Below are 26,437 nucleotides of genomic sequence, written 5' to 3' on the forward strand. Positions count from 1 at the left end.
CTCATTGCGTACATCTTTTCATTAGAATTGTTGGACATGATAGTTGTTTCAAAACCTTGCTTACTAATTCTAACATCTGTGTGTCCATTAGTCAATTGAAAAGTTTTCTTTCTTTTCTTCATGGCTCACATTTTCCTGCTTCCTCACTTATTTAGTAATTGTGTGCAAGACATTTGTGGATATTGTATTCTATCGGGCATCTGGGTTTTGTTGCTTTGTTTTTAAGAGTATCCAATGTTATTCTTGAAGAAGGTTGATTTGATGGTGGAGAAGCTTTATCCTGCCAAGGCTCTCTTTAGGCTTTTAAGGGCTGGTCTAGAGTAGCCTTTATTCCAGGGTAAGATTAGCCCTGCTTTTAGTATGTGATCTCTCTTAGACTTCAACTGAATTTCTCATGTGTTCCCTACTCTGGTTAGTCAGAATCCCAACATTTTTCAGCACTCTGTAATCTCTGAAATCTTTATTCATCTCACATGCTCCTGGTTTTTGTCGTCTGCTAGATTTCATGGAGTCTCACCATATGCCTGTGAAGTGTAGTGATCAGCTAAAGACTCTAAGGAAGCCATATAAAAATTTTTAGGAATTCACTTCTGGATAGCTCCTTACTTTCCAGTGCTTTGCCCTGCAAAACCCAGAGCACTAATAGCTCTAAATTCCCACTGAATTCCCATCCCTTTTTTCCCCACCCAGCAAGGTCACTCTAATCCATTTAGGTTGTGCATTCCCTGCCACGGTTTGGAAAGTGCTGCAGTCAGAAATCCAGGGTGAGCTGGGAGTTCAGCTCATATACCTCCCTTCTCTTAGAGTCACAGTCCTGTGCTGCCTGTTCCACTGCCTGAAAGTGGTTGTTTTATAAGTTTTTGTCCAATATTGTAGTTGTTTTTGGTAGGAGAATAAATACATTACCTATCACCCTCTGATGGCCCCATTCAATAAATTTTTAAATTTGTCTTTCAAGTTAGTGGACCCCAAATTTGCCTCACTGAGGTTTCCAACTATTTCTGTTGGTTCTACCTTCCAGCCCCTCCCACACTATGGTTATTACTATACCAGTTTGCACATGTTCCACGAAAGCAAAGAATTCAACCCTGATTCATTAATTCATAACTTTGATACTGTAATTATCTCTTTATCCTGCCACATATTTTTTCCTCTCTATCGACTCATTCCCATCAGCATACCCTCGACCCATGTCCGTCTCTAAGCTCTCAATTTTCTGCTTCCTGCCATAGCAACACACCTGTAAATATGAAAATAGTTGTCTTTCCTTGAGTTTGCACACATTCATTCACCCGCCTTAAGCCCCACTAATCAGGCATTTACTGCGGCCATGCCACTCTTCAAGGTGACAAATAGCATCTGTCTTTCTAAACTCAATGACCAATTATTGGTTCTCCTCTTCTACTTCCAGTGGGATTTGATACACTTCATTACTTTCCTCTCTGGATACATTTCCTATTTTGTTTTACGGACCCTACAGTCCCGTGGAATTCCTCCTACTTCACTGGCTGCTCCTTCTTTCTGTCTCCTTTGCTGATCCCTCCTCTTAGGCTGGAACCTTAAACATTGAAGTGCCTGGGTCTAGACCCTCTTGTTTCTCCCACATTATTGTTTCTCTTGTCACAACTGCTACTCCTTGCATCTTCCCCACTTATATTGAAGACAATTCCTTTTACCTTCATTATAAATTCTTCTTTTCCTCATTTGCAACATTCACTTAATAAACATGCTTGGTTTGCTCTGCCTCCGATACCTATTGCATATCCAACTGCTTCTCATTACCTTGACCATTACCACCTTCATTCGGGGCACTTCATATCTTGCCTGAACTTTGGAAATAGCCTCTTAGCTATGATCCTTGCTTTCTGGACCAGTCCGTCCATTACACAGCTGCTAGTGTGATAATTAAAAAGATAAATCAGGCCATGTCACTGACCTGGTTAAAGTTACCATGGACCAATCTGCATTTAGAAAAAATATCTAGACTTCTAAAATAGCTACATACTCAAATTACCCAGTGTGCTAGGGCTCAAACTTGGCTGCATATTAGAATCAACTTTGGGGTTTTACAAACTATTGAAACCTGGGTTTCACCTCCGAAGAGGATTATTTTATTAGTATGGGTTGCAGTCTGGACATCAGGAATTTTTTAGAGCTACCCATGCATTTCTAATGTGTGACAAAATTTAAGAGCCGTTGTGGGTGATTCTTGGGAAAAAATGACCCGGAGATGTGGCAGTTGGGTTTATTCCCAAAGGTTATGACTTAGCTGGGGCTTGTTGGGGCCAGAAAATAGTCATTGGTGGCTTCTTAACTCTCCAGACGGACCACTGCCCCACGTCACCGTGCCCTCGACTACTTCTCCAGCCACCGCGCTGCTTGTGCAGCGTGTTTCTTTTCTCAGGGTTCGAGCTCCCAACTGGAGCCTCAATGCTAACATTACAGCAGCTTACTGAACATGGCTGGAGAACAACCACGTGAAGCCGTCGTTCAGAACGTGATCAGCTGCATCATCCCACGTGGCTAGGCTCCATCTCGGTGTATCTGACCTCTGCCTGCGTCTAAAGCCTCGCTGCCTTTCCTGCAGGGGGAAGTGATGCAAAGGGCACCCGTGTGCCTTTTTATCGCGCATTTCTGTCCTCTGACCTGGGTCCTTCGGAGTGCATTGCATGGAGGACAGGCTGATGTGGTACTCCACCCTTTACAGACGATGCAGCAAGAGTCAGTTGTTCTTGTAAGTCCCTCCCCCTTCTTCCTGCCCGTGGACATGGATAGCAGTGTGGGGATTGACTGTGGGGCTGGGGAGGGTGGGATGGGTGGAGGAGGGCTAACAGGGAAAAATTAGGACAACTGTAATAGAATAGCAATAAAAATGATTTTAAAAAGACAACATTTAGGAAACAGATACCAAGTTGGTTCTTAAAAATGGGAAATATTCAGGTATCCCCAGTCTTATACTCAAAGATACACGGTATAAAGGGGAAAATGTCATTTGTATCTTTAGTTTATATCTAAATGAAGACAAGTTTTCTTAATCATTTACTCATGGACAGTCTCTTTCACAAAAACACAGTTAATTTCTTCATACGGGTCTGTATGCTTCAGTTTCTCTTGTTGGCAAATAGACAGAAAGCTCATGACTTTTCTGTCGGACAGGAAGGTCAGCTGTCATGGGGACAGGTTTAAGGACTGAGGGAGAACACAGGTCTCTGCTACTCAAGAAAGAATCTGCCCCAGTCTCCTACTATTCTCAAGATGATGAAAACCATCCCTTCCTGGTAGTTACACTGAGAGCCCAATGTCGGGGGATTTTAAGATGCAAATGATCAATAATGTAAATCTTTAAATTCACCCAGGTACTTCGGCAATGTGGGTGAATGATGTACTGGCAGATGAAAGCACACAGCTCTCGGAGAACCAGGAAAGCCCGGACTACCCGTGCCCAGGAGACCTCGCAGAAGACTAGCTGCTCACTTTGCAGATGAGGGGTGTGAACCTAAATGGGGGTTCGGTGCTCGGATGGAGACTGGAAGTAAGACTGGTGCCTACATGTTAGATCTACTGAGACCCCTGCCAATGTTTTCTACAAGTTAGACTACCCTATTTTTAATTTTCACATAAACATTCTCACAGTTTGCTTAATTTAATTAATGGTGCGGTAGCCTCCCCCAAATTGTGACAGATTTAGCGCTAAACTGAAGATAGGAACGAAGAAAATCACATTTCTAAAACTAAAATAACAAATATAAAAAGCTATTATTTTTTCATTTTTTAGGAAAACTGTGATATATGGCTTTGACAAATATTTTTTAAACCATCAAACTAAATAATGTTATAAAGAAGTGCTACATGAAATAAATACAGCACAGCAAGAGCTCTTGGACTTCGGTACTCAAAGGTCGCCGGGTTACCTTGGTAGGAAAGCCCTGCTTGATGAATTAGGTCCTAAAGCTCCCATGTTCCCATTCACACATTTCCTTTTTCTTGAGTCGTACCCTTGAAACCCACACACTTTTATCAACCAATGTCACCCCAATCAATGCAGTAAAAAAAGAAACTTCATTTTCTAGGTGGATGAAACCTTGGCTTGGAGTTTAGGGGAGCTCACAGTTGGCTTCTACAGTCGTGTGATTCTTTAATCTTTCCCCATACTGACACTTTTGCCAGCCGTCCAGCACACCCTCTGCCCTGGCCACGCCTCCCACTCACCTCTCACGATCAGCTGGCTTTGGTGCTCCACGGCCGCCGCCTCGTTCCGGGCTATGCAGGTGTAGTTCCCGTTGTGCATCAGGGAGAGGTTGGAAATCCGCAAGGAGCTGGTGAAGTCAATGTTGTCGATGGTCACCCCCAGGCTGTTGGGGATTGGCCGGCCGTCCTTCTGCCAGGTGATGGTGATGGGCAGGTCCCCGGAGACCACCACGCACGGGATGAAGACCCGCTGTCCGATGGAGAATCTCGGGAACTCGAAAGGCTGGATGAAAGGTGGGACTGAAAGAAAGGGGGAAAGGCAACAGAGAAAAGATTGTAATGAGCAGTGTAAGCATTCGGCATTCTCTGTTCCTATAACCCTCCTGCGGGACGCCGAGAGAGGAACGCGGTCACCGCTCTAGCACGCACACACATGAGCCACTAGAAGGCGGGAACCTGCATGCTCCTATTATTTGAATTTTCGCGTCATTCTGAATGAAAGCCGTGGCTGGACCTGTCCTTCAGCAGATATGCTTATGTAGCCTATTTTGATAAACTTTTTTTAAGTTCAATAACCGTTTTGGAATAAAAGCATTCCAGTCTCTGTTATTTGCAGTGTAAATTTTGTGAATTTGGGCTTTGCTTTTCCCTGAGAAGCCTTATAAAAGAATGTGTCCTGCTTGGCTGTCATCAGCACGACACTCCCATCCCCTGGTCTGCCCTCTGCCTCGCTCATAGGCACCTGAGCAAGAAGGAGGGGTGCCTACATTTGTTAAGCATTTTCTTACACCCAGCCTCCAACTAATAGCAGATGTTAGTTACAATTGGGTATCCTTTGTTAGGATAATCACACCTTTACTCAACCCCTTGGTTTGGTTTTACCCATTCCGTGAGCATGACCTTCATTACAAGTGACTCAGTTTGGGGCAGTTTCTGATTCGTAAAGATGAGAATGAGGTTCTGGCCTTCAGCTGCTGGTAGATACGGTGGGGCTCAGTCCGGACAACTCTTTCCTGACTTAATTCCCCTGATAAACTCCTGATTCTTTCTCACTACCTTCCTAGATGGCCTCTTAGGATTTCAGCGTCAGAAAATGGCTTAGAGGGAGCCGGAGGAGCCAGGTTTGAATCCTGCCTCGGTTACTTACTAGTTATGGGATCGTGGGCAAGTTTCCCACGTGCTCCCTGTCAGCCTCGCGGGGTAGTTCTCCACGGCTTCGCCTCATAAAAGGGGGAACTGAAACTCACGTGTTACTTGCCTTTCATTACTGAACTATTATACCTCACTGCAGGGTAAGGGCTCAGATCTTGTTTTTTTGTTTTGTTTTGCTTTTGTTTTTGTTTTTCAGGAATTTGGAAATAACCAAGGGGCCATACTAAGATTATTAAGCATTCAATAGCCAATATTAACCCGTTATTATACTAGGTGATTTCACAGAATGAAGTTATTAAATAGCAGGATGTTTGTTCATTCAATCAATTGTGGTTTCATTGCAATTATCAGCTTGGCAGAGACGTAAGGGGTCCAGCTGAGAAACATCTGAATAGAAACCACTTATTCGTTCGGTCACTTAAGAAGTGCTCATGGAGCCCCTGGTATGGGCTTGCCAGCACTGTGTGCTGGGTGTACGGCAATGAACTTAACGTGTAGCCTCTCTTCCCAGGGGAGCCTTCGTGCACTGACCCGGGCAATGGCTATCAGCAGAGCACAGCCACGGTTATTCCGTCATTTAATACTATTATTGTTGTTGTTACTATTATATGCTTCCATAAGCAGCCAGGAGCCAGAACTCACAACTGCGAACACAGCCAGTGTCCGGAGGACTAGATGGGTCAAGTTGGGTCTTACCAGAGAAGCAAACAAGCAAGTAAAGAAAGCAGCGTCAGGTAGACAAGGACATTCAATGCCAAACTGCTGCGGGTCCTCGGTGTCAAGTTTGAGCTTTGGGGCTGCTATGAGTGGACCCAATGTGAAGAGAGAAAGATCTCAGGGTGATGTCCCACCTGTGCCGGCAGGAGAGGTGAGCTGGCCCATGCTGGGGTCACTCAGAGCCACAGCCGGTGGGGGAAGCGCCAGCTGGCTGCAAAGGGGCTCCCATTTCTCTAAATCTCGCCCCCCGGTGGCATAAATGTGTATTCTATGCGTAAATACCATTAACACTTAATAATCTTCCATTTTTAAATAAAAATAACTACATTTCTTCTTCTTCTTTGATTCTTTGGCAAACAGAAGTCTTGGTTGTCTGTTTACTCAGACAAACCTGGACACCCAGTGTCGGCTTGGGGGTCATTATCTGAGGTGCAGATGATTTTTTGAAGAGGAGAACTTTGGAGCCGGGCGCCCTGGGCTGGAGGCCAGCGGTGCTACTACGTGAAGTTATCCACGCCCCCCGCGCCTCAGTTTCCTCATCTGTAACCCAAGAAGCGCCGCTGTGAGGGGTGCGTCCGTGAGCACAGACGTTCACAGACTTTCACATGCACCCGCATCGCTTCGCTAGCCCTGGTTCTACTCCCAAAGTCTTCAAGATGAGGGGGAAAAAAAACTCTGTTAAGTTGTAAGGTTATTGGGAAAGAACTCGATTTCTTTTATCAGCTGTAATAGGGGGAACAAATTTACAAGGACTTACTTTCTACTTCTCAGATCAAAAAAAAAGAAGGAGGTAGGGCATAGCATATTTTTCAGCAATCTATTTAACAAGAAAACAATACGTAGGACATGGGCTGCCAGTAACCAGTAAATGTAGGACTATCCTCTTGGAGAAGACGGTTACAGGATACAGAAAGGGCATGTCTATCCTGTTACTCAGTAGTGAAGACAAGAAGTCGCTACGGAAGAGTCAGAGTTAAAAAATAAAAACAAAGACCATGCCTTCTATAACTGCAAAGTATCTGTAATGTATCGGTTCACAGAATTCTAAGGAATATCGTTGTAGTTACAGAAGTGAATCTGAAAATGAAGAATCGTGCCTCGAACGCAGTGAACACAGAGGTCGGGGAGCCGGCCCCCTCACTCTCACGCCTGTCACTCAGAGGCAAGTCCCGTGTTCTGCACATCACATTGTCACCTGTTGCAGTGCTCCTGCTCATCTCATTTCTGCATCTAAACCAGCTGCTGAGGATCCAGGTGTGGTGACGAGGGCTCAGTCAGAGCCGTGGCCGGCATGTCACAGGGAGCGAGGAACTGAGTGTAGACTGTCATGAGCAGACGTAAGAATCGCAGCACACACAGAAGTGGGGATACGCGCTGAGCTGGGCCCCTGAACAGTCAGCCTGCATGCCATTACAACGACATCACAGTACCACTCCACTAAGACTCTGAATCCTAAGTTATAGTTCACATAGTAAATGGAAAAAAAGATATAGCTAAAATACTTAAAAACATTCATATAAAATCCTATTCAAATAGTTAAAGTAAGCATTTTCATGATGAAAGGAAGTATTTAATTGGAGGGAAAAGTCGTTATCCCAGAATAATGTCAGAATCAGTTTTGCTACTTTTTGCTTTGCTGCCAGCATTGGAGCAGGATGCGCTTTTTAAAATGCAAATTAAATCCAGAGACCGATTTGTCGATCCTATCACTTCTCTCCCCACTACAAACGTCTCCCTCACCTCAGCCATGAATCACGAGCCTGTTGTGTAAAATGCTTAAAAAAGTTTTGAAAGAGTCCCAAATCTTGTATTTTGCATTCATAAGACATGAAAATTGGAGACAAAAAGTAAACGAAGAAATTCAAAAAGCTCTTAGCATGATATTGGTAAAGCCAAATCGCCGCTCTGAGACACAGTGCTTACTCCGTCTGGTTCAGTGCATCACCTTTTACAGTACGTTCTCTGAGCCTTGTTGACAGTGAAGTCTGTGGTATCACAGGGGCGGAAATCCCGAGTGTGACCTGCAATAGGTTCCGACATATTCCTACACAAATATGTGCCCACCTGCTAAGTGTCACTTACTACGAGTGTTGTATACTCCATTCTCTACAAAGGTGAGAGATCCTTTTCCCAAGACAGATCAGAGCTATTGAAGGCTGTCAAGTGGTCATTTAGACTCTTCTTTTTTGTTAATCAATTAAATATTCTTGTTCTTAATGCTGTGTAACTCCTCCATGCCTGTCCCTGCCTTGCCTCCTTCCTCTGCTTCCCTGATGAGCTCATCTGTCCCTTTGCTCCAGGGTCAGCTCACTGCCATTATTCCCCGATCTACATTTCCAGCCAAAACCCATTCTCAAGCTTCTTATCTGCTTGTGCTGTTGTCTGCTAATATCTTCATCTGGGTGTCCCAGAAGCCCCCCAAATTCCAAACCAAACGTATCATATTTCCCTCGCGCTAAGTGTCATCTTCAATTCTCCATTCCCATCTGTGCTACATAAACTCCCAGATGCAAGAGGAAAGCTCAGATTAATGCCAGGGCCCCTGCTTGTGCAGGTCTCTCTGTCCCCAACCACCGTCAGTGGGCGGTGCTGTCGTGTCTACCCCTCTTCCCCACACCCCTGGCGCCTGGCTCCTTTTTTCCCCCAAACACAAGACCATCACCTTCTATTAAAACTGTTCCCATTGTGTCCTAGTTTTTAAAATCTTTCCGCACTTGCAATCATTTTATATACCTCAATCAGATTAGGTTTCCCCAGACACTGGGGAGCAGGCCCCTCTGCTTCGGCCACCCCACCGCCCCTAGGATCAGGAGGAAGCTAAACGCTGCAATGTTGCAAGACTCGATACCTGCCTCTCGGCGTCCTCCTGCAAAGGGTGCCCTTCGTTTCCATGTATTGCCTCTGAGTGTGAGGGACCACGCCTCTCCTTATTTCTGCCCTCACCCCCCACCTGGACCCCATTCTCTCCCTCTCATCTTCATTCGGGTGTTACCTGCCTTTGGAGACCCCCACAGGCTCCAGATGCCTTTGAGACTCAACCCAGTTTCACCTGGAAAGTTCTTTTTGACTCCAGACTTCCCATGCCTCCTCACCTGCAGAACTGGCTAGATGTCCATCCTCTAACACACCTCGTGCATGTACCTTTGATGGTGTTTACTGAAGTCAGCACGCTTCTCATTTGCTCTCCCTGTTCTCCCACAGCCAGCTGACATAGTTTCCGCTTCTCACCCCACGCTGTTTCCCTCTCAAGCCATTTGCTACCCCCTGCCGTGCATTATAGTTGTTTGTCTGTAGGTCCCCCACTCACCCCAACCTCTTGTTGGCGGACATCCTGTTACTACTTGGTCTCATTGATAGTCGATGCACAGATATTACCTGAATTAAAGAAGTTCTACAAATTTTTTAAAAAAACCCTAGAGATTCTTTGAGTTAAAAATAGTTTTGATGACAAAGGCAGAGTCCAATTATGCTATTATCACACGCTATGATTGTTTTCATTTCTTATTTGAAATATTGGACAAATGTCATTCTATGAAGTGGGAGCAATTTAATCAAAGTCTTTTAGTGAAAGGTGTTTTAAATGCACACCTATAGCCCTTTGACCTCTATGGAGCTGGTAGGAGGTGATGTACATAGAGACAAGTGGCCCAGAGTCCTTCCTAAGAAAGGAGGTGTGCCCCAGATTCTGGGGGTGATGGTAGGTGGCATTCTTCGATTATCAGCCACTTCCTAAATGGCCCCTCCAGATATCCACCTCGCCACGGACAGGTCCTTTCTGGGCGGCCTACATCCAGTGACTGACTGAGGGGGGCAACTCTGCCCCAGCTCAGGACAGCTCTAAGGGGCCGCTCGTGCTCTAGAGCTGGCTGTGGGGTTGGCTGAGGCTGCCATTCCCCTGCATTACAGCTTGTCTTCAGGCTGTGCCCAGCTCTTCTCTCTTTCCCTCCTTCCACGGGTGTTACTCCAGAAGGCCTCCTTGATAAATGCCCTGTACACTCACCCCCTTCTCAGAGACCATTCCCTGGAGAATCTAACCTGCAACATCTAGTTTGCTTCATCTAAAGTTTTTTAAAAATTGATGTACTATTAATAATAAAACTGGGCCTATTTGAAAACTTTCCTCTGCATATTACACCCATCCATCCATCCATCCATCCATCCACCTTACATTTATTCATTTCAGATTATGACCCAGGGAGAAGTATCGTGTATACTGGGTTCTCTTTCAATGAGACTCTTCTGTATATGGTTAGCATTAACTTCCTATTCTCTTGCAGAACAGAAGACGGATGATAAAAGCAGATGAACATAGTGTAAAGGTTAATTTTAAGATTGCTTCCTGCCCTGGCTGGTGTAGCTCAGTGGATTGAGCACGGGCTGCAAACCAAAGCATTGCAGGTTCAATTCCCAGTCAGGGCACATGCCTGGGTTGCAGACCATGGTCCCCAGCAACCGCACATTGATGTTTCTCTCTCTCTCTCTTTCTCCCTCCCTTCCCTCTCTAAAAATAAATAAATAAAGTCTTTTAAAAAAAAAGATTGCTTCCCATGACCCACAAAACATCTGTGTTTGTTTTTACTCAGTTTACTGTCTTAAACTCTGCCAGTGTTCAGAACTGAAATTGTCTTTGTTTTTAACATAGGGTTATGCATATTCATAAGTTTATTAAGAATACATGTCACACATAACTGAGGAAGAATTCATTCATTGCTAATATTGGAATTAGCTTTCAAGAAATCACAAAGTATCAACTCAGAAAAATAAGAAACCATGGCAAAAAATAATCAAAACACACATATAAATACACAAGCGCATACACACAACACATACTTTGGATAAAGGGTTCTCGGTAGGGGAGGACTAAAAAATAGGATTTAACCAACAGAGTAGCAAAGTTAACATACAATAGTTTAACTTGGGAATAGATCAGAGAAAAGAGTAGCGAACTCTTCCACGGTGATTTTTGAACAGGGCATTTTGGACTGTCAGAGGGTGAGAACCGTGGGGCCATAAACGTGACAACATAAGTGGAAAGGTAAAGAAAAAACACCTTTTTTCCTAAAAATTCTTCAAAATTACTAATTAAGTTCATGAGAGAAAATATAATAGAATCATTCTGGGAAAAAATCCTTAAGGCATAATATAGAATTATAAGGATGAGAAACCACCTGTTATTTTCATCAGCTAAAAAGATATTAAACAAATTAGACATAAAGAAGAAAAATGACAGACTGCTTGGAATGTTGGAATGTAAAAACTGTAAAACTGACTCTGAGTTCCTTTTTCCGAAGCACTTGCAAGAAAACAGGTCGACCAGATGCCTGCAGTGGGGTATGGTGGAAGGAATCATGCAGTTTCCTGAGGTGATTCTAGTCCTTAGTCACAGGGGATGTTTCTTCAAGGGGTTTCACGGCAGGAGTTGTACGGCCATAACCACATTATGTTGAAATAAATATTTCTTTAACATTTAAAAATAATGAACAAGTTTAGCATTCCTGAGAATTTCTGAGTTTAACAATGAGTCACCTCAGATGGAGGAGAAAGGCTACATTGGAAAGAAAGAAAGAAAGAAAGAAAGAAGGAAGGAAGGAAGGAAGGAAGGAAGGAAGGAAGGAAGGAAGGGAAAGGAAAAGGAATGAAGTAATATGAGGGAGGTGGTGAGTTCGTACCATCCCCCCCTAAATCCCTCGAAATACATCAACCCGCCCCTAAAGAAAGAAAGAAAAAAATAAAGAGAAAGAAAAACGAAATCCCTAATTCCGTGCCTTATTCCTGTCCTTCTTAATTACTTCCTCTCCTTTGTCCCTCCACGCCCCTCACTCTCCCCCCCTCCCCTCCCACTAACCTCACACGAAATCCACCCCAACCCCCCTTAACCAATTCTGTACCTCCACCCCCCACATATCTCCTTTTTTGGTAATCCGGGTGGAAAACGATGCAGCTACATGGGCTGTGATTATTTTACTGTAGTGCGTATGGACCGCTGGTGAGGGCAATGCCACATGACCACAAGCACAGGGAGGGCGGCGGGGCTCAGTGACAGGGACAGCCAAATCACCGGCACGCATTTGAAATCTTAGCTTGTTTTTCCACTGGCTTTTTAAAAATAAGGATTGTTAGTAATTGCAGGTTATTTACTGGAGGAGTATTTTCCATTAATTTAACTTGGAAAAGGTCATCCTCTCAGGTCACCCAGTTACTAACTGAGCTTCTAATCATAACTGACTTGAAGTGGCTGCATTTTGAGCAAAATGATAAAATATGTCATAGTGACGGCAGGTATACAAAGGTAGTTATGATATTTCAACAAAACTTTGTCAATTATTTTAGCTAATTTTGGTACATTGAATTGGTGATATAACAACAGAGAAAGACTGTGAAAGGCCTGAAAATAGACCAGTAAAATGGTCTATGGTGCCTCTGTGTGTTCTGCCCACACAACAGTCACATCACAGCATAAATCCGGAAAACTGATAACACAGATGGGCTCTCTAGCCTTCCAGGTTATGGTGTGTCCCTGCCCAGGTCTCCTTCATTCTCTTGGTCTCAATTGGGGCAAGATGGCTTTCAGCACTGACATGTACTGATTTTTAATTTTTCACTTTTTTAAAGATTTTATCTATTTATTTTTAGAGATAGGGGATGGGAAGGAGAAAGAGAGGGGAAAGAAACATCAATATGTGGTTGCCTCTCATGCACCCCCTACTGGGGACCTGGCCTGCAACCCAGGCATGTGCCCTGACTGGGAATTGAACTGGCAGCCCTTTGGTGTGCAGGCCCACGTTCAGTCCACTGAGTTACACCAGCCAGGCCCAATTTTTTTTTTTTAATGAAAGGTAAAGAGTGGAATCTTCCAGGTATTTTTATCACTTGTAGATAACTTGAAAATTCAGGATTGCAAAATCAAGGTATTTTGTTCCCATGCCCAGATTAATGCACATACCTAGCAACTGGTTCTTTCTCAAATAAACTAGCAAATTCTTGGACTAAATTGAATAGTCAACACAAGGAAATGTATGTGTATGAAGATATGACTTCAGCATATTTACAACAGATCTCATTATGAAGCTAATTACTAGTACTTGAGTGAGTCTATCTAGGGCAGAGTAAAGAAATAGAACAGAAAATAGAGAGTAAATAAAAATATGAACTACTGATATAAGTAAAATCTAAAATTACTAAAATAATTCTTCATATATGATTAAAATAACTTTTTAAATAATTTTTAAAGATTTTATTTATTTATTTTTAGAGAGGAAAGGGAGGGAGATAAAGAGAGAGAGAGAAACATCAATGTGTGGTTGCTGGAGGTCATGGCCTGCAACCCAGGCATGTGCCCTGACTGGGAATTGAACTTGTGACACTTTGGTTCTCAGCCCACGCTCAATCCACTGAGCTATGCCAGCCAGAGCTGGTTATAACTTTTTAAAAAGATTTTATTTATTATTTTTAGAGAGATGAGGAGGAAGGGAGAAAGAGAGGGAGAGAAACACCAATGTGTGAGAGATACATCGACTGGTTGACTCTCACACGCCCCCAACCAGGGACCTAGCCTGCAACCCAGGAATGTGCCCTGACTGGGGATTGAACTGGTGACCTTTTGGTTCACAGGCAGGTAGGTGCTTAATCCACTGGGCCACACAAGCCAGGGCCGATTACAGTAACTTTTCATATAAGCTTAATTAAAATAAACATGTGTGTTAAACATGCATTGAAAGTCATACACACGGACGAGGATTAACAATGGGATTCCTACATCATAAAGGCCACAGAAACGCAAGAGTTCAAGAAACAAGAAAGGATCTACCAGGGAAATATGAAACAAAGGAGGCAAGAAGAGTACTTTTTTGAATATATAATAATTAAAGATGAAAATATCAGAGATTATAGCAGAAAATAGGTACATCAACAATTCTATTTGGTAGTGTTAACAGTCAGTCTAGGAACTGATCAATTAAGGGAATTTAGGAAGATATGATTATTAAATGTAACCAAACACATAGACATCTATACACAGTACTATAAGAAAAATGAATATTTACAAAATGAAACTTCCACAGAGAAAGCTTCAATACAATTCACAGAGCTGAAACTGTCTCTGACCACACCTCCATGGTATCTTGGCATATGGGGAAGGGTAGAAAGTGTTCGGCATTCAATAAACGGTATAAGGAAAACTAACTCAATATATAGAGAAAGAAGAAACTAGACACCTACTTCTACTATACCTACAACCCGCAGTGTAGATTAGAGACCTAAGCGAGGACAGCGGGAATATACACATAGAGTAAATATTGAGAAACACGTAGAAATGTATCGTTCATGAACTCAGAGACTTCTTAATCAAGATCCCAATGAAGGCAATCAAAGATGAAGTTAAAAGACAAAAAAAAAACAGTCTTGGAAAAGATACAACTTAGAGAAAAGCAATTTGAGATATTATTTCTAAAAAAATTAAGAAAGAGTTTCCTTGAAGAAAGGTGCCAGCTGCATTTTCTAGAATAAAAGAAGAATTACACAGCCTTCTACCTCCAGGACAAACCCACACGTAGGAACAGACCCAAGCAGAGGCTGGAGCTCCATTCTGACGTCCTCGAGAAAAGGGAGGAGCATGTGGGTGATTGAGAGCACAGATCCTCAGCCCAGGAGAGTGGAGGCAGCCATCGGGGCATATTCGAACCCGAGTTCTTCTCCGGTCGTTTAAAAGGAGGGAGGGTGAAAGTCCCCCTCTTCATCAGCCTTCTTTTTTCACATCAGGATGTTAAGTGAACAAAGAGAATTTAAATTCCCAGTTGAAATCATAAATTGCCACCAAAGAACTACATCTTTGATGCATCCCCTTGATGGTCCCCTGCCAGGTTGATTTCCTCCCATATTATGCATAAGAGAAACCATGCATTCCCTCCATAGTTGTTGAAAATCAATATAAAAATTTTGTGAATGACTAAAATTTGTGGCCACACAACATCCTAGCAAATGGGACCCTGAATTAAACATTGTTCGACTTTAATGGGTCACCTACAGGAAAAAAAATGACCTTGAAATGCTGTTTCCTTTCAACAGTCTCGGAAATGACTCTCATAGCTAGAGAGCACGAGAGGGAGGGGAAGGACGTGGAAGCAACAGCGAGGAAGACTCTGCGTCTCCAACGGGGCTGGGTTGGGAAACTGGTGGGCGGTGATGGTTGGAACAGCCCATGAGCACATGTCAGAAAGTCAGAGTGGGTGACACCGTCCAGGCTGTTTTGGGGCACAGAGCTGTGCCGCTGCTTGGGCCAGGTGCCATTGGCGCTCAGGACCCCTTGCAGAATGACGGCATTAGAAGGCGGCATTCTGGGCCATTCACGTAGAGAAGCGGGGGGTGCAGACCTAGTCTCAGCGGCACTGTGAACTTTCTCTCATTTCCCCCGGCACCAGCAGGCGCTCCGTGAGAATCCTACGGTCACAGACAAGATGCGGCACACTGCAAAATGCTGCCATGGAAGCAGAATTGTGCCCGGCTGGGCAGAACCTGGTCGCTATTAGGTTACAGGACACAGAGGTTCACTACCCCACGGGTTGGAAACCCTCTCAGGGACACCTAATCCTTCCTTCAGTTGGAAGCAGGACATGGTACGTATGGGTCCTAAACCAGAATGGGACAGCGTTGCACATGTAAAACAGAAACCAAATATGAAGGAGCTAACGCTCATGATGGTTTTCTTCTCATTTATGGCATTATAATTTTATCTCATTAGTGGCAAACGTTGATTTTAAAAACCCATAAAGTGTAGTTCTGAAAGCTTGATTCTTCTTAGATGCACTCGCCCATTCTTAGTTTCCACTGCGTCTCGCCACCAGCGTTAGCCCTCCAAATCCGCGTTTCCGAGTTCCCGTGCTCTGAGTCCAGGATGGCGGTCCACAGACACTGCAGACCAGACCGTGTCCTTCGCAAGGCTTTCTCCAGCCACTCATGTTCCTTCCAGGTTCCCTGTCTCCGCCTCCCCATCATCCAGACCGGAACTTCCGGACTCATCTTGGGTTTTTACCCACCCTCACTTACCAAATCTATTCCTTCCTTTTTATCTCTCTAATTTAATATTCCCTCTCTCCCTCTCTCTCTCTCTCTCTTCAAGTAGGCCCTCAATACTGTATGCCTGTACTTAAACTAATCTTCTTTCTTTGATTTAAAAAAGCTTTCTTTTCTTTCTGGGTTCTTTCCCTCAATTTCTCCTCACTTCAACCTTGGTTTCCCACTGCAATATAAATTACTTTTCTAAAAACACCTCATAGAATTGTATTGAAATCCAACGCTGTGTACTTGAGTCTTGAATTCGTTACTGGACAACTTTGAGTAAGTCTCCTGCTCTTTCTCACTCTGTTTCTCTGATTATGCTTGATCCACATTACAGAGTCACTGTGAGGATTAATTAAGGTTACACACACGAAGGTGTTTTGCAAACCATAAAGTTTAGTATAAATATAAATAGAAGGTGACATTTTTACCTAGCAGCCAATTAAGTTCCTAGCAGTGTTGGTCCCTAGCAATTAGAACACTCAATTAGCCACTGTTCAAGTTCAATGTGGCACCTAAAATGAGAAAGAAAAAAGCTTTGAAATGTGTTACATGTAACGCTGCTTGTGAAATTGAAGGGGAAGAAAGGATTCTGACTCCCCCCCCCCCCCCCCCCCCCCGCATGCTGGAAGGCAGCAAAGCCACACCTCTGGTGAGTCGGTCTATTTCAGAACTGCTTCTGTTTCAGGCGTTGTCAATAATTCTGTTATTTATATCAATATTTGAGGGTTTTTTTTCAAATTTCCAAGTCATGATATAAAAAAAAGCAAAGCGCCCTGACTACTTCCAAAAAAGACAGGGCTGGGAGATAGCATTGTTTTCAAATGTCTAAACGCACACATGTGCACACACACCTCTGCCCCGTGTTAGAGACGAGCCTCCTGGACACAAGATAAGAATGGCTCGGCCTCACGTTGCAGCACTATTGGTGCAAACAAACGGGCCCTCTTTCAAAGCATGTCAACTTTCAAGGCATCACATGTACGCCTCTAAAATTACCTGAAAAAAGTATTTGCTCTTTATAGTCTACCAGGAAAGGTAGTAGAACTGTATTTATGTGAATAGAACAAGGAAGACTGTTTTTCTTTTCTCTTTTTTAAAAAAAGATTCTATTTATTTATTTTTAGAGAGGGAAGGGAGGGAAATAGAGAGAGAGAAACATCAATGTGCGGCTGGGGGCCGTGGCCTGCAACCCAGGCATGTACCCTGACTAGGAATCGAACCTGTGACACTTTGGTTCACATCCCGCGCTCAATCCACTGAGCTACGCCAGCCAGGGCTGGAAGACAGTTTTTCAACCCTGACCCACAGGGAGAGGAAAACATCTGTCTTTCCTGTAATTCAGCTGATCCCTTCTCTTCCCCTTATGATATTCTTATCATAATTGAAAACAGTCAACATTATTGTTATTTTTTTAAACAAAAGCTTTGATGGACTATAATTTTGACCACTGGCGTATTATTTTATTTATATGTTTCATTTCAAATTTCAGTGATCAGAAGTCAATTTGGTTACGGCCTTTCTAATGACATCTGAGTGAAGGCTAAGCTTATTCATGGTGCAGAATCGTTATTATATAATGAAAGTTAGAAGTCATTGTAAGTAAGACCTGTGAGAGGTATCTTAAACCGAATTACTTTCAATATCTTTGCTAGGGTTCAATGCATGTGAATATAACAAAATACACCCTAAGCTGACATACAAGAATCCAGAATTTTAAAATTTATTTTATTTTATTTTTTTAAAGATTTTACTTATTTATTTTTAGAGAGAGAAGGGAGGGAGAAAGAGAGAGAGAGAGAAGCATCAATGTGTGGTTGCTGGGGGTCATGGCCTGCAACCCAGGCATGTACCCTGACTGGGAATCGAACCTGCAACACTTTGGTTTGCAGCCCACGCTCAATCCACTGAGCTACGCTAGCCAGAAGAATCCAGAACTTTTTATCTTGGAAGTCCTACACAGGTTCAAACAGGCCAAACCCTATCCACCCAGCTTACATTTTCTTCCTCTCTTTCCTCTTTTGATATGTACATGTTCATTTGTCTCAAAAAGATAAAAAGATGAAATTAAATAAAAGGTAGGATGACTAGGCAACAATTGTGTTTAGTTTAGAAAGCGCTCCTTAACATTGAAGAAAATGTTTTGGAGCGATGATTAACAAAAAGCATATGCTCTCTCCTCTGCCCAGGTGTTCGCGAAAAACTAACTTACATCTGAATTACACCACCTGAACAGGTATTTCTGGAGCAAGTTCTGGATTCCCACTTCTTGGCAAACCCATTGTTAAAGCTTTTCCAATCAAATGATTGCTAGTCTGTGACATTCTCATAAGATGGGGCCCATGGAGTGAGGTGATATGTCACCTAGAAGGCCACTATTAGGCACTTGCTTTGTTGAAAGTTTTGGGGGTGGTTGTAAGTTTCACGGAGATCTTTCAGTTTCACGACAATCTTGCCTCTGCGGGGCATTCTGCCGCCTTTGTCTAATTTGATGGCCATGCCTGACGTCCTCCTTCCATCCGGCCCCTCCCCCACCCTGGCTTCCATCGCCTAATCAGGTCATCTCTGGGCTTGGTTTCTTTCAGGGAGAGTGTTTAGACGGTGGGTGGGTACAACTCATTCCTAAGGTGCTGACCTGCTCAGGGCCGTTCTCTACTAAGCACGTGTTAATAAGTGAAGTGAACACACATTCTCGAAGTCACTAGCAGGCCTGTTTGTATTTAATTCGCTATCTTCACGTCTGTTGTTTTAATTTTTCTTCCTCTCTTGATAACTCGATCTTGTCCTGAGCCTGAAGGTGTGGCTGCAAGCTGGCAGCTTATCCAGGAACCTCACAGCTTTGGCCACAGCGATTGGGCCAGGAATGGGCTGGTGGCCTACAGGCAGCCAATACAGAGTCCCTGCCCCAAATCTGCCTGTGCAGAGTTGTCAGGGCAGGGCTCTCTTCTTTCCCACAGTAGGCTGTGCGTCCAGAGAGAGCCAGGACCGATTCACCGACCAAATGCGAAGAAGTTACTCTGAGGGGACTGACTGAGCCCATGTGCAGAGGGAAGTACCGGAAAGAGAGGAGGTTCAGGTGCTCATTAGGGTCTAGATCAGCTCTGCCCTGAGGCCTAAACTGTCTCAGCTTTTCTCAGAAATGGGTTTAATACTTCCTAGAGGCCCCATTCGTATCTCCCCAACACACTGTTGGAACTGGTGTTGAGCTAGCTTCATTCAGCTTCCTGCACTTGGCAATCAATGAGGTCATGGCCAATACACTGATTTATCTAATCTTGAAAATTAAAGAGATAAACTTAAATTTCAAGCAGTCCTTGCTGGAATTTTTATCAGACATTGTCTTCAGATATTTGGTGAATTGGTTTTCATGTGAATCTAAGTCTGTTTAACTTCTTTTTTAATTTATTGATTTTAAAGAGAGAAAGTAAAGGGGAAAGGGAGAGAGAAAGAGAGATTGATTTGTTACTTCATCCATTCATGCATTCATTGGTTGATTTTTGTATGTGTTCTGACTGGGGATTGAACCCACAACCTCAGTGCATTGAAATGATGCTCCAACCTACTAAACTACCCGGTCTGAGCCATAAGTCTGTTTATATGATGTCAAAATCTGGAGTAAGGTACACAAAGTCCCTTGGTGGTCACACCTAGACCTGTGGCCTTATACATTATTTTTAACTTTACATATTCTTTCTTCCCGATGTCTCCGAATCTACAGTCCAGATTCCTAACTTTCATTCCCTCATATATTCAACTTCCTACTTAATGGATCCACTGGTTTGTCTAATGTATATTTCAGCCTCAACACATCAACAACTTGACTTCTAATTTCTTCTCTTAAACGTCTTCTCTGCATCTCTTGCCAGCTCCGCTGATGGCAGCCCTACTCTTCCCATTGCTCAGGCCAACATTTGGGCCTTACCTCCCATCTTTATGTCCCTCATGCCCACATCCAGCCCATTAGGAGGTCTGATGGAATAAACCTTAAAAACATGTCCAGTGTCTGTCTTCTACCTACCACCTCCACTCCCCTCTCCCTGGTCCAAGCCTCCCCACCTCTCACCTGGACCAGCTTTCTAATGGGTCGCCCTCCTTGTCCCTTCTTGTCCTTTAGCATAATTCTCAGCACAGGAGTCAGAGTAGGATTTGAAGGCCTGAGTCAGGCCACGTGGCTTCTGTTTAACATCCTCCCCAAACTCCCCCATCTCACTCAGAGGAAAAGCTCAAGTCCTTCCAACCCCAGCCCTGGTACGCCAGGTCACACGTGAAATGACCCTGCTGATTGTAACCTCATCCCCTGTTCACACGCCCCTGTTTGCTCTGGTCCAGTTTCGCCAGCCTGCTCTGCAATTCTTCAAGCTTTCCAAGAACACTTCTGACTCTTTTGTTCCCTCGGTTCCCTCTTCCTAGAATGTTCTTTCCCCAGATATATATCGGGCTACTGTGAACTCCTTTATAGCTTTTCTTAAATCTCACCTTCTCAAAGAAGCCTTCCTTGACCACTGCATTAAATACCACAAACTCCAAGTCCCCAAACCGTCCCACTCACCAGCCATTTGTCACCAGGTAACTACAATGAAAGACTGTACTAAATGATCTCGTCCTCACAAAGGAGCTGCAAATGTATATACTGTGTAATATGTGTCTAAAAGCAAAAGTTCCTGAAAACAAAAACTACTTGATTCAACTACTTCTTAAAATCATAGCTACATTGGTCATAAGGGGCCATAAATTCTCCTGTGAGGCCTAAGCTGGTCTGAGTTGGTTTCTGTCACTTAAAATCAAAAGAATCTAGATTAACACATCAACTGATGTTTGCCTGGAACATTTTAAGAGTATAAGTTAATGATTCAAGTGGCCTTTGAGTTTATATCCTCTAAAAAATGGAAATTAAAATATTTATGTTTCTCCAATGACCATACGTCTGAAGGTTTTTCTGAAAGAAGCAATGTTAAAAGCAAAGGCCAATGCATAAAGAAGTTCAAGTTCACTGGTACATCATTCATAATGGCTAAATATTAGCAATAAACTAAATGTTTGGCACTAGAATACATACTTTCAAAATGTAGTTTGCAGAAACCTAGGGATCTCTTTAGGGGGTTTGTAAGAGGACAACCACTTTCATAATAATACTAAGACATTACTCGCCTTTCTTACTGCGCTGCCATTTGCATAGATGCGCAAAGGTGATGGGGGTGGGGTGGGTAAGGCTCTTGGGGCCTTGGCATACGTAAACCACAGTTTTGACACCAAAATGTGCGAGTAGTCACGTATTGTTTACTGCCCCACACTCCTGATTTTTTACACCAGTTTTATTTAAAAACACTTGACAAAGCCATGAAAATAATGATTTTAACAAATCATGGCCCTTGGGGTCCTGTCCTTTGTCATGTTCTCCGTTCTGCGTTGACAAAGTGGGGGGAGATGCGGAGCACACCCGCTGCTCACAGGGTCCGCGAGCTGGCCTGGAGCAAAATGCGCGTGTGCACGTGCGTGAGTTCCAGACCCGACTAGTCACTTTCCTTTTTCATGGAATTCCATTTTTCTTTAAAAATGGCTATCTGAAAGCCACAGTTATTCATGCCCCGGCCGGGTGGCTCAGTTGGTTGGAACATCACCCCGTGCACCAAGGAAGGTTGTGGGTTTGATCCTCAGTGCGGGCGCACACCTAGGCTGCAGGTCTGATCCCCGCTCGGGGCACCTACAAGAGGCAACTGATCAGTGTTTCTCTCTCTTCCCCTTCCTCTCTCTCTAAAATCAATAAACATGTCCTTGGGTGAGGATTAAAAAAAACACTGTACTTATTCAAGCTTGTATAATTGGCAGGCATTTTTCTGTAAAAGAGAAAAAATGAGTCTGTTGCTCCTAGGATTGTAACTGATGCTGTTTGTTGCAAATAATAAAATTCAAACTTTCAATTAAAAGCCAGAATTTTGCCACCTGTATCTGCCACCGTGAGCTTGACAGCTTCCCAACACTTGAAGCCCTTTCTGATGAGACCGTGGTGAAACTCTGACATTGTACAATGACTTGTGTCGACCTTTGCAACATCTATAGGATTCAGTGAAACAATAACTTTCAAATGGTCAACTTATCACGTTACAAAACCACATGTGGGTGAAACATTCATTCAAAGGGCATCACAACCCAATAACTTTCAGACAAGAGTACCAAAAATTCATTGCTATGGTTCCTAATTCCCATTGCAGCTAACCTTCAAGATTGTGTCATGGCATAATTCTCTACACAGTATTGAGTACTACAAAGTCTCTTTATGGTTTCCTCACTTGTTTTATCTGGTGATTGTTTTTCTCTCCTGATTAGAAGCAGAACTCCAAGAGAAAAACAGACCCTGTCTACCTCCTTCAGTATTGTTTTTCTCAATGCCTAGAATAACGCTTGGTATACAGTAGATGTTCAGTAAATGGTGGTTGAAGAAATAAATTCAACCACAAAATAAACTTTACGCAGTCTGCCAAAAATTTCTAATTATTTGAGGAAATCCCCCAGACATGTCATTATTAAAATAAAATATTCACAATTAGTTATGTGCAGGTATATGCAATATAAAATACATAATTCCTATTATATAACATGTAATACATAATAAATGACATGTTGTGTTGTGTGTTTACAGGCGTCCCTAAAAAGATGGCTAGCAGGGTTTGTGTGCACAGGAGGTTGGGGAAGACCATGATAAACCCGTGCAGCTCTGCAACCAGACACCGAGAGGCGATTACTGGGACCGGGGAAGATAACACGGACCACTCGGGCAGGCGGCTGAGTGGGGCAGGAGGCTGCTTCCACACAGTTTTGAAATGTTTCCATAATATATTAGCTATTTTCATGACCTGCTTCATGCAGATTGTTTACATAATTGAAATTTTCCACGTCACGTTCTGCCGAGGAAACGGAATTCGGGAATGGAGAAGACGGTTTCCCCTCGGCATCTGCCACCATAAAGCGTGTGTCCGAGACTTGTCATTTCATTTGTCTCTACTAATAAGCACACTGAAGGTGAGTTGCACGACCTCTACAGTTTATCCTGAAGGTTAGATTCCATGCTGGTCCATGCCATGATGTGAAGAATAAGTGAAGTCAGGAATATTTTCTGTGGGGCCCTTTAATCATGTCATCCCAATACTGTTCTTTGACCTGCTCATCTCTTCGAGATGAGTCATCATCCACCTGAACCCCTTTCTCTTCCAGCTGGATTCTAAAGGAACTCCCTCTTGAGAGTTTTTAGGAAAAGGAAGATGTTTTGAAATGACCTGTCAGACAACTACATAACCAAGCCAATGACGTGTTTCTTTCTTCCTAGCGTCATATTAAGCTCACATGGCCTCCGGACCACCGAGCCAATGGTCACGTGAAAGGAAAGCGTATGGAGCACGGGTCTGGTGACGATGCGGTGGTAGAGAGGACAGAGCATCTAATGCAGCCCGGCATCCCTCAGTCTTTATCACTGAGGAGTGTACCTGTCTTATTTTAAACACGCAGGTTCTAGCTTATCCCGCTCCTGACTGTTGAAACAGTGGAGCTAAGTAATGGGGTGAGCTGAGTGGGGGCGGAGAGGGGCGGGCCGGCCTCACCTTTGACTGTCACGTGGACGCTCTGGCTGGTGGAGAGCTGCGGCTGAACCAGCACGTTGCACGTGTACTCTCCCTCGTCCACCTCCTTCTGCACATCCGAGAGTTTCAGAGTCCCATTGTTCTCGAACGCCACTTGGCGGTGGTTGAAGGGAAGTAGGTTAGAGTTCTTGTACCACTTGATGGAGTAGTACGGGTAGCCGATCACACGGCAGTGGATGTACGTGTCCCGCCCCGCGATGGCTGTGATGTTCTTCATGGGTCGAATACTCGCGGGCCCTAGGGAGACACAAAGGAACTCTTGAAAATGATTTAGGGGCACCTCTTATGTGCAGAAATGGGTACACTCTTCCTTGGGTTACACATGTAGATGGTTCTCGTGTAAGGACAACTTTTTCAGTTACATTTTTCCGCACTTGGCATTTTCTCTAAGATGGCTTCGTTTCCTTTTAGAACTCAGTGCATGTGAAGTACTTTAATTGTCGACTACTTCTATTAAAATATTTTGAATTATGTGACCGAGGGCAATTTCACCAATAAAGAGTGACTAGCCTGCACTGAACAAGCATGCTCTTGAGAACACTGGTAGCAACTCCAAGGTTTAACTCCCTCTATTGCTATGAGGATGGAGGTTATGCCAATTTGCACTACGAATGTAAGTTAAATACCATGTCCATGAAGGTTTCCCATGAATGCCTGAGAACGGAAGAAAAGTAGGGAGGAGCGAGCATGCAGAGCATGAACCAGGAAAGGATCGATCAAGTGGACACGACGAAGAGTAAAACCGCAGGACAAGCTGACTAAGAACCCGAAATGGCATTTCCGGCGTTGTCCCGGTCAGTGCCGTTCCCGAGCGGGGAGGGAGGGGCGGGAGGGGGGGCAGGACGGCTCGCCTGCTCCGGCATTCCAAGACCCAGCTCGGGGCATGCAGAGACCTCCTTTTCCGCTACCGTGAGTTACGTGTGTTTTTTGAGGAGCTGATTTGACAAGCACCTCTTACGTTTATTCGAGCCTGGTACAGGACGACGCCGGCCGAGTTGTTGGCGGTGCAGCGGTAGACGCCCCCGTCGCGGACCTGAGAGCTGGAGATGTTCAGGTAGCTGACCACGTTGCCCTCCGACGTGATCATCTGGCTGACGCGGTGGCTGCCGCCCTTGAGGATCGGGTCGTCGTCCAGAGTCCACGTGATCGTGGGCAGCGGCGTGCCCTTCACGTTGCACATGAGGGAAACCGGTTCTGCTGGGCTCACCACCTTTTCGCTGAAGGCAGAAATGATTTTGGGAGTTCCATCTGCGGGAAGACAAAGGATGGAAGCAAGTGGCACATACAGATATTCAAACAACTTCCAAGTCTGTTGGCTTCATGACTGGGAGGCAGATGTTATGCTTATTAATACTACAGCAAAGTGGTTTTACTGCTAAAGCTACATTCTAGTCAGAACTAGGTTTCATTTTCAAAAGCAGTGTTATTCAAGCTTTATTCAATCACTGATGTATTTCCTATGTTCATAATAAGAAGAATGGTGATGAAACCCAGGCAGTCATGTTAAACAATGCCAGCTCCCAAGGAGTCTTGGGATTTAAAACTGGACGGCCCCACCCGAAGTTAGAAGCACAGGGTAAGAAGCACCCCCCACCCCCCGCCCTTCAGCTTTCCGCTTCTCCGCAGTTAATTAGGGATTGCTCACTGAGGAACTGGAAAGGACTGCAGGGGGGAGAGAGAGAGAGAGAGAGAGAGAGAGGGAGAGGGAGAGGGAGAGACGGAGAAGCTGATGATCTCATCTTCATTTTCTCATAAGAAATCATCTTTTATAGTTTTAATGACATGATAAGTACACATAAATTTCCGTGAATGCTCTGGAACGGGTGGAAAATAAGGTCTGACCCTTTCGGCATGTATTAACTATCTCTCTAAGTATCTTGAGTGAGGTGGCCATGTAATTTGTCACCCACCCTGGGACGCTGTGGAGAGTGAAATGGGTCCTGCGGACGACCCCGCTCGGAGACCAGGCACAGCCCGACGGTCCCAGGCCAACCGGGGGCTCAAGCGGAGGGCAGTTTCCATGGGAATGTCCCACAAGACCACACTTTCACACCCCATTATTTTTCTATTGCATATGAGGACTATTTCCCTCCTAGTGTATGGTAATAACCACAAGTGCATGTTTTTCACATGACTCTCCATTAAAAATAGGAAAACACATGCACATTAAAGAGAGACATCTGAGCGAAAAGAAGGAAAAGTTACCGGCAGGCCTACCAGCCTCAGGCACACACATTAACGTGGTGCTTTTTTTTCCGCCCGGGCGTCATTGGGTCCTTCAGACATAACTGTGATCACATGAAACAGGATTTCTGAGTCTGGGAATAACCCTTGCTGGAGGGAATTTTTTTAATTGTCTTCATTTTCAGGGCTTATCCATAATGAAAATGATAGTTAATAGATCTTATTTTTTAGAGTTTTAATTTTTATTTTAAAAGTTTAAGGTGTGTGTATATATATATGTATATATGTAGGGGTGTGTGTGTGTGTGTGTGTGTGTGTGTGTGTAGTTGAAAAGTATAAGGAAAATGAATGTGGGAAACAAAACTGAAGCTAGCTTGAAATCCCAGCACGGAAAAACAGCTGCTGACACCTCCAAAAACCCTGCCAGAAAGAGGTGCTCGCCACCCTAAACCTTGCAGCCATCTCTGTGGCCAGCTGGGCCGGCTGCGTAGGGCTCTCGCTGGGGGGTCCGT

The 26,437-nt window shown here is 44.0% G+C and overlaps 1 protein-coding gene across 1 annotated transcript in view; it reads right to left on the reverse strand.

Annotated features, from left to right (window-relative positions):
• Positions 1 to 26,437, reverse strand: part of DSCAM (DS cell adhesion molecule) — a 532,016-nt gene that overhangs the window by 180,936 nt on the left and 324,643 nt on the right. Inside the window, exons 7-9 of the mRNA XM_036017445.1 lie at positions 24,693 to 24,989; positions 23,703 to 23,978; positions 4,210 to 4,488 (exon numbers count right to left, since the gene is read on the reverse strand). Coding sequence (XP_035873338.1) covers positions 4,210 to 4,488; positions 23,703 to 23,978; positions 24,693 to 24,989 — 852 coding nt within the window. The remainder of the gene's footprint in view (positions 1 to 4,209; positions 4,489 to 23,702; positions 23,979 to 24,692; positions 24,990 to 26,437) is intronic.

This window comes from Phyllostomus discolor, chromosome 2, assembly GCF_004126475.2.
Source record: "Phyllostomus discolor isolate MPI-MPIP mPhyDis1 chromosome 2, mPhyDis1.pri.v3, whole genome shotgun sequence".
Lineage (NCBI taxonomy): Eukaryota > Metazoa > Chordata > Mammalia > Chiroptera > Phyllostomidae > Phyllostomus > Phyllostomus discolor.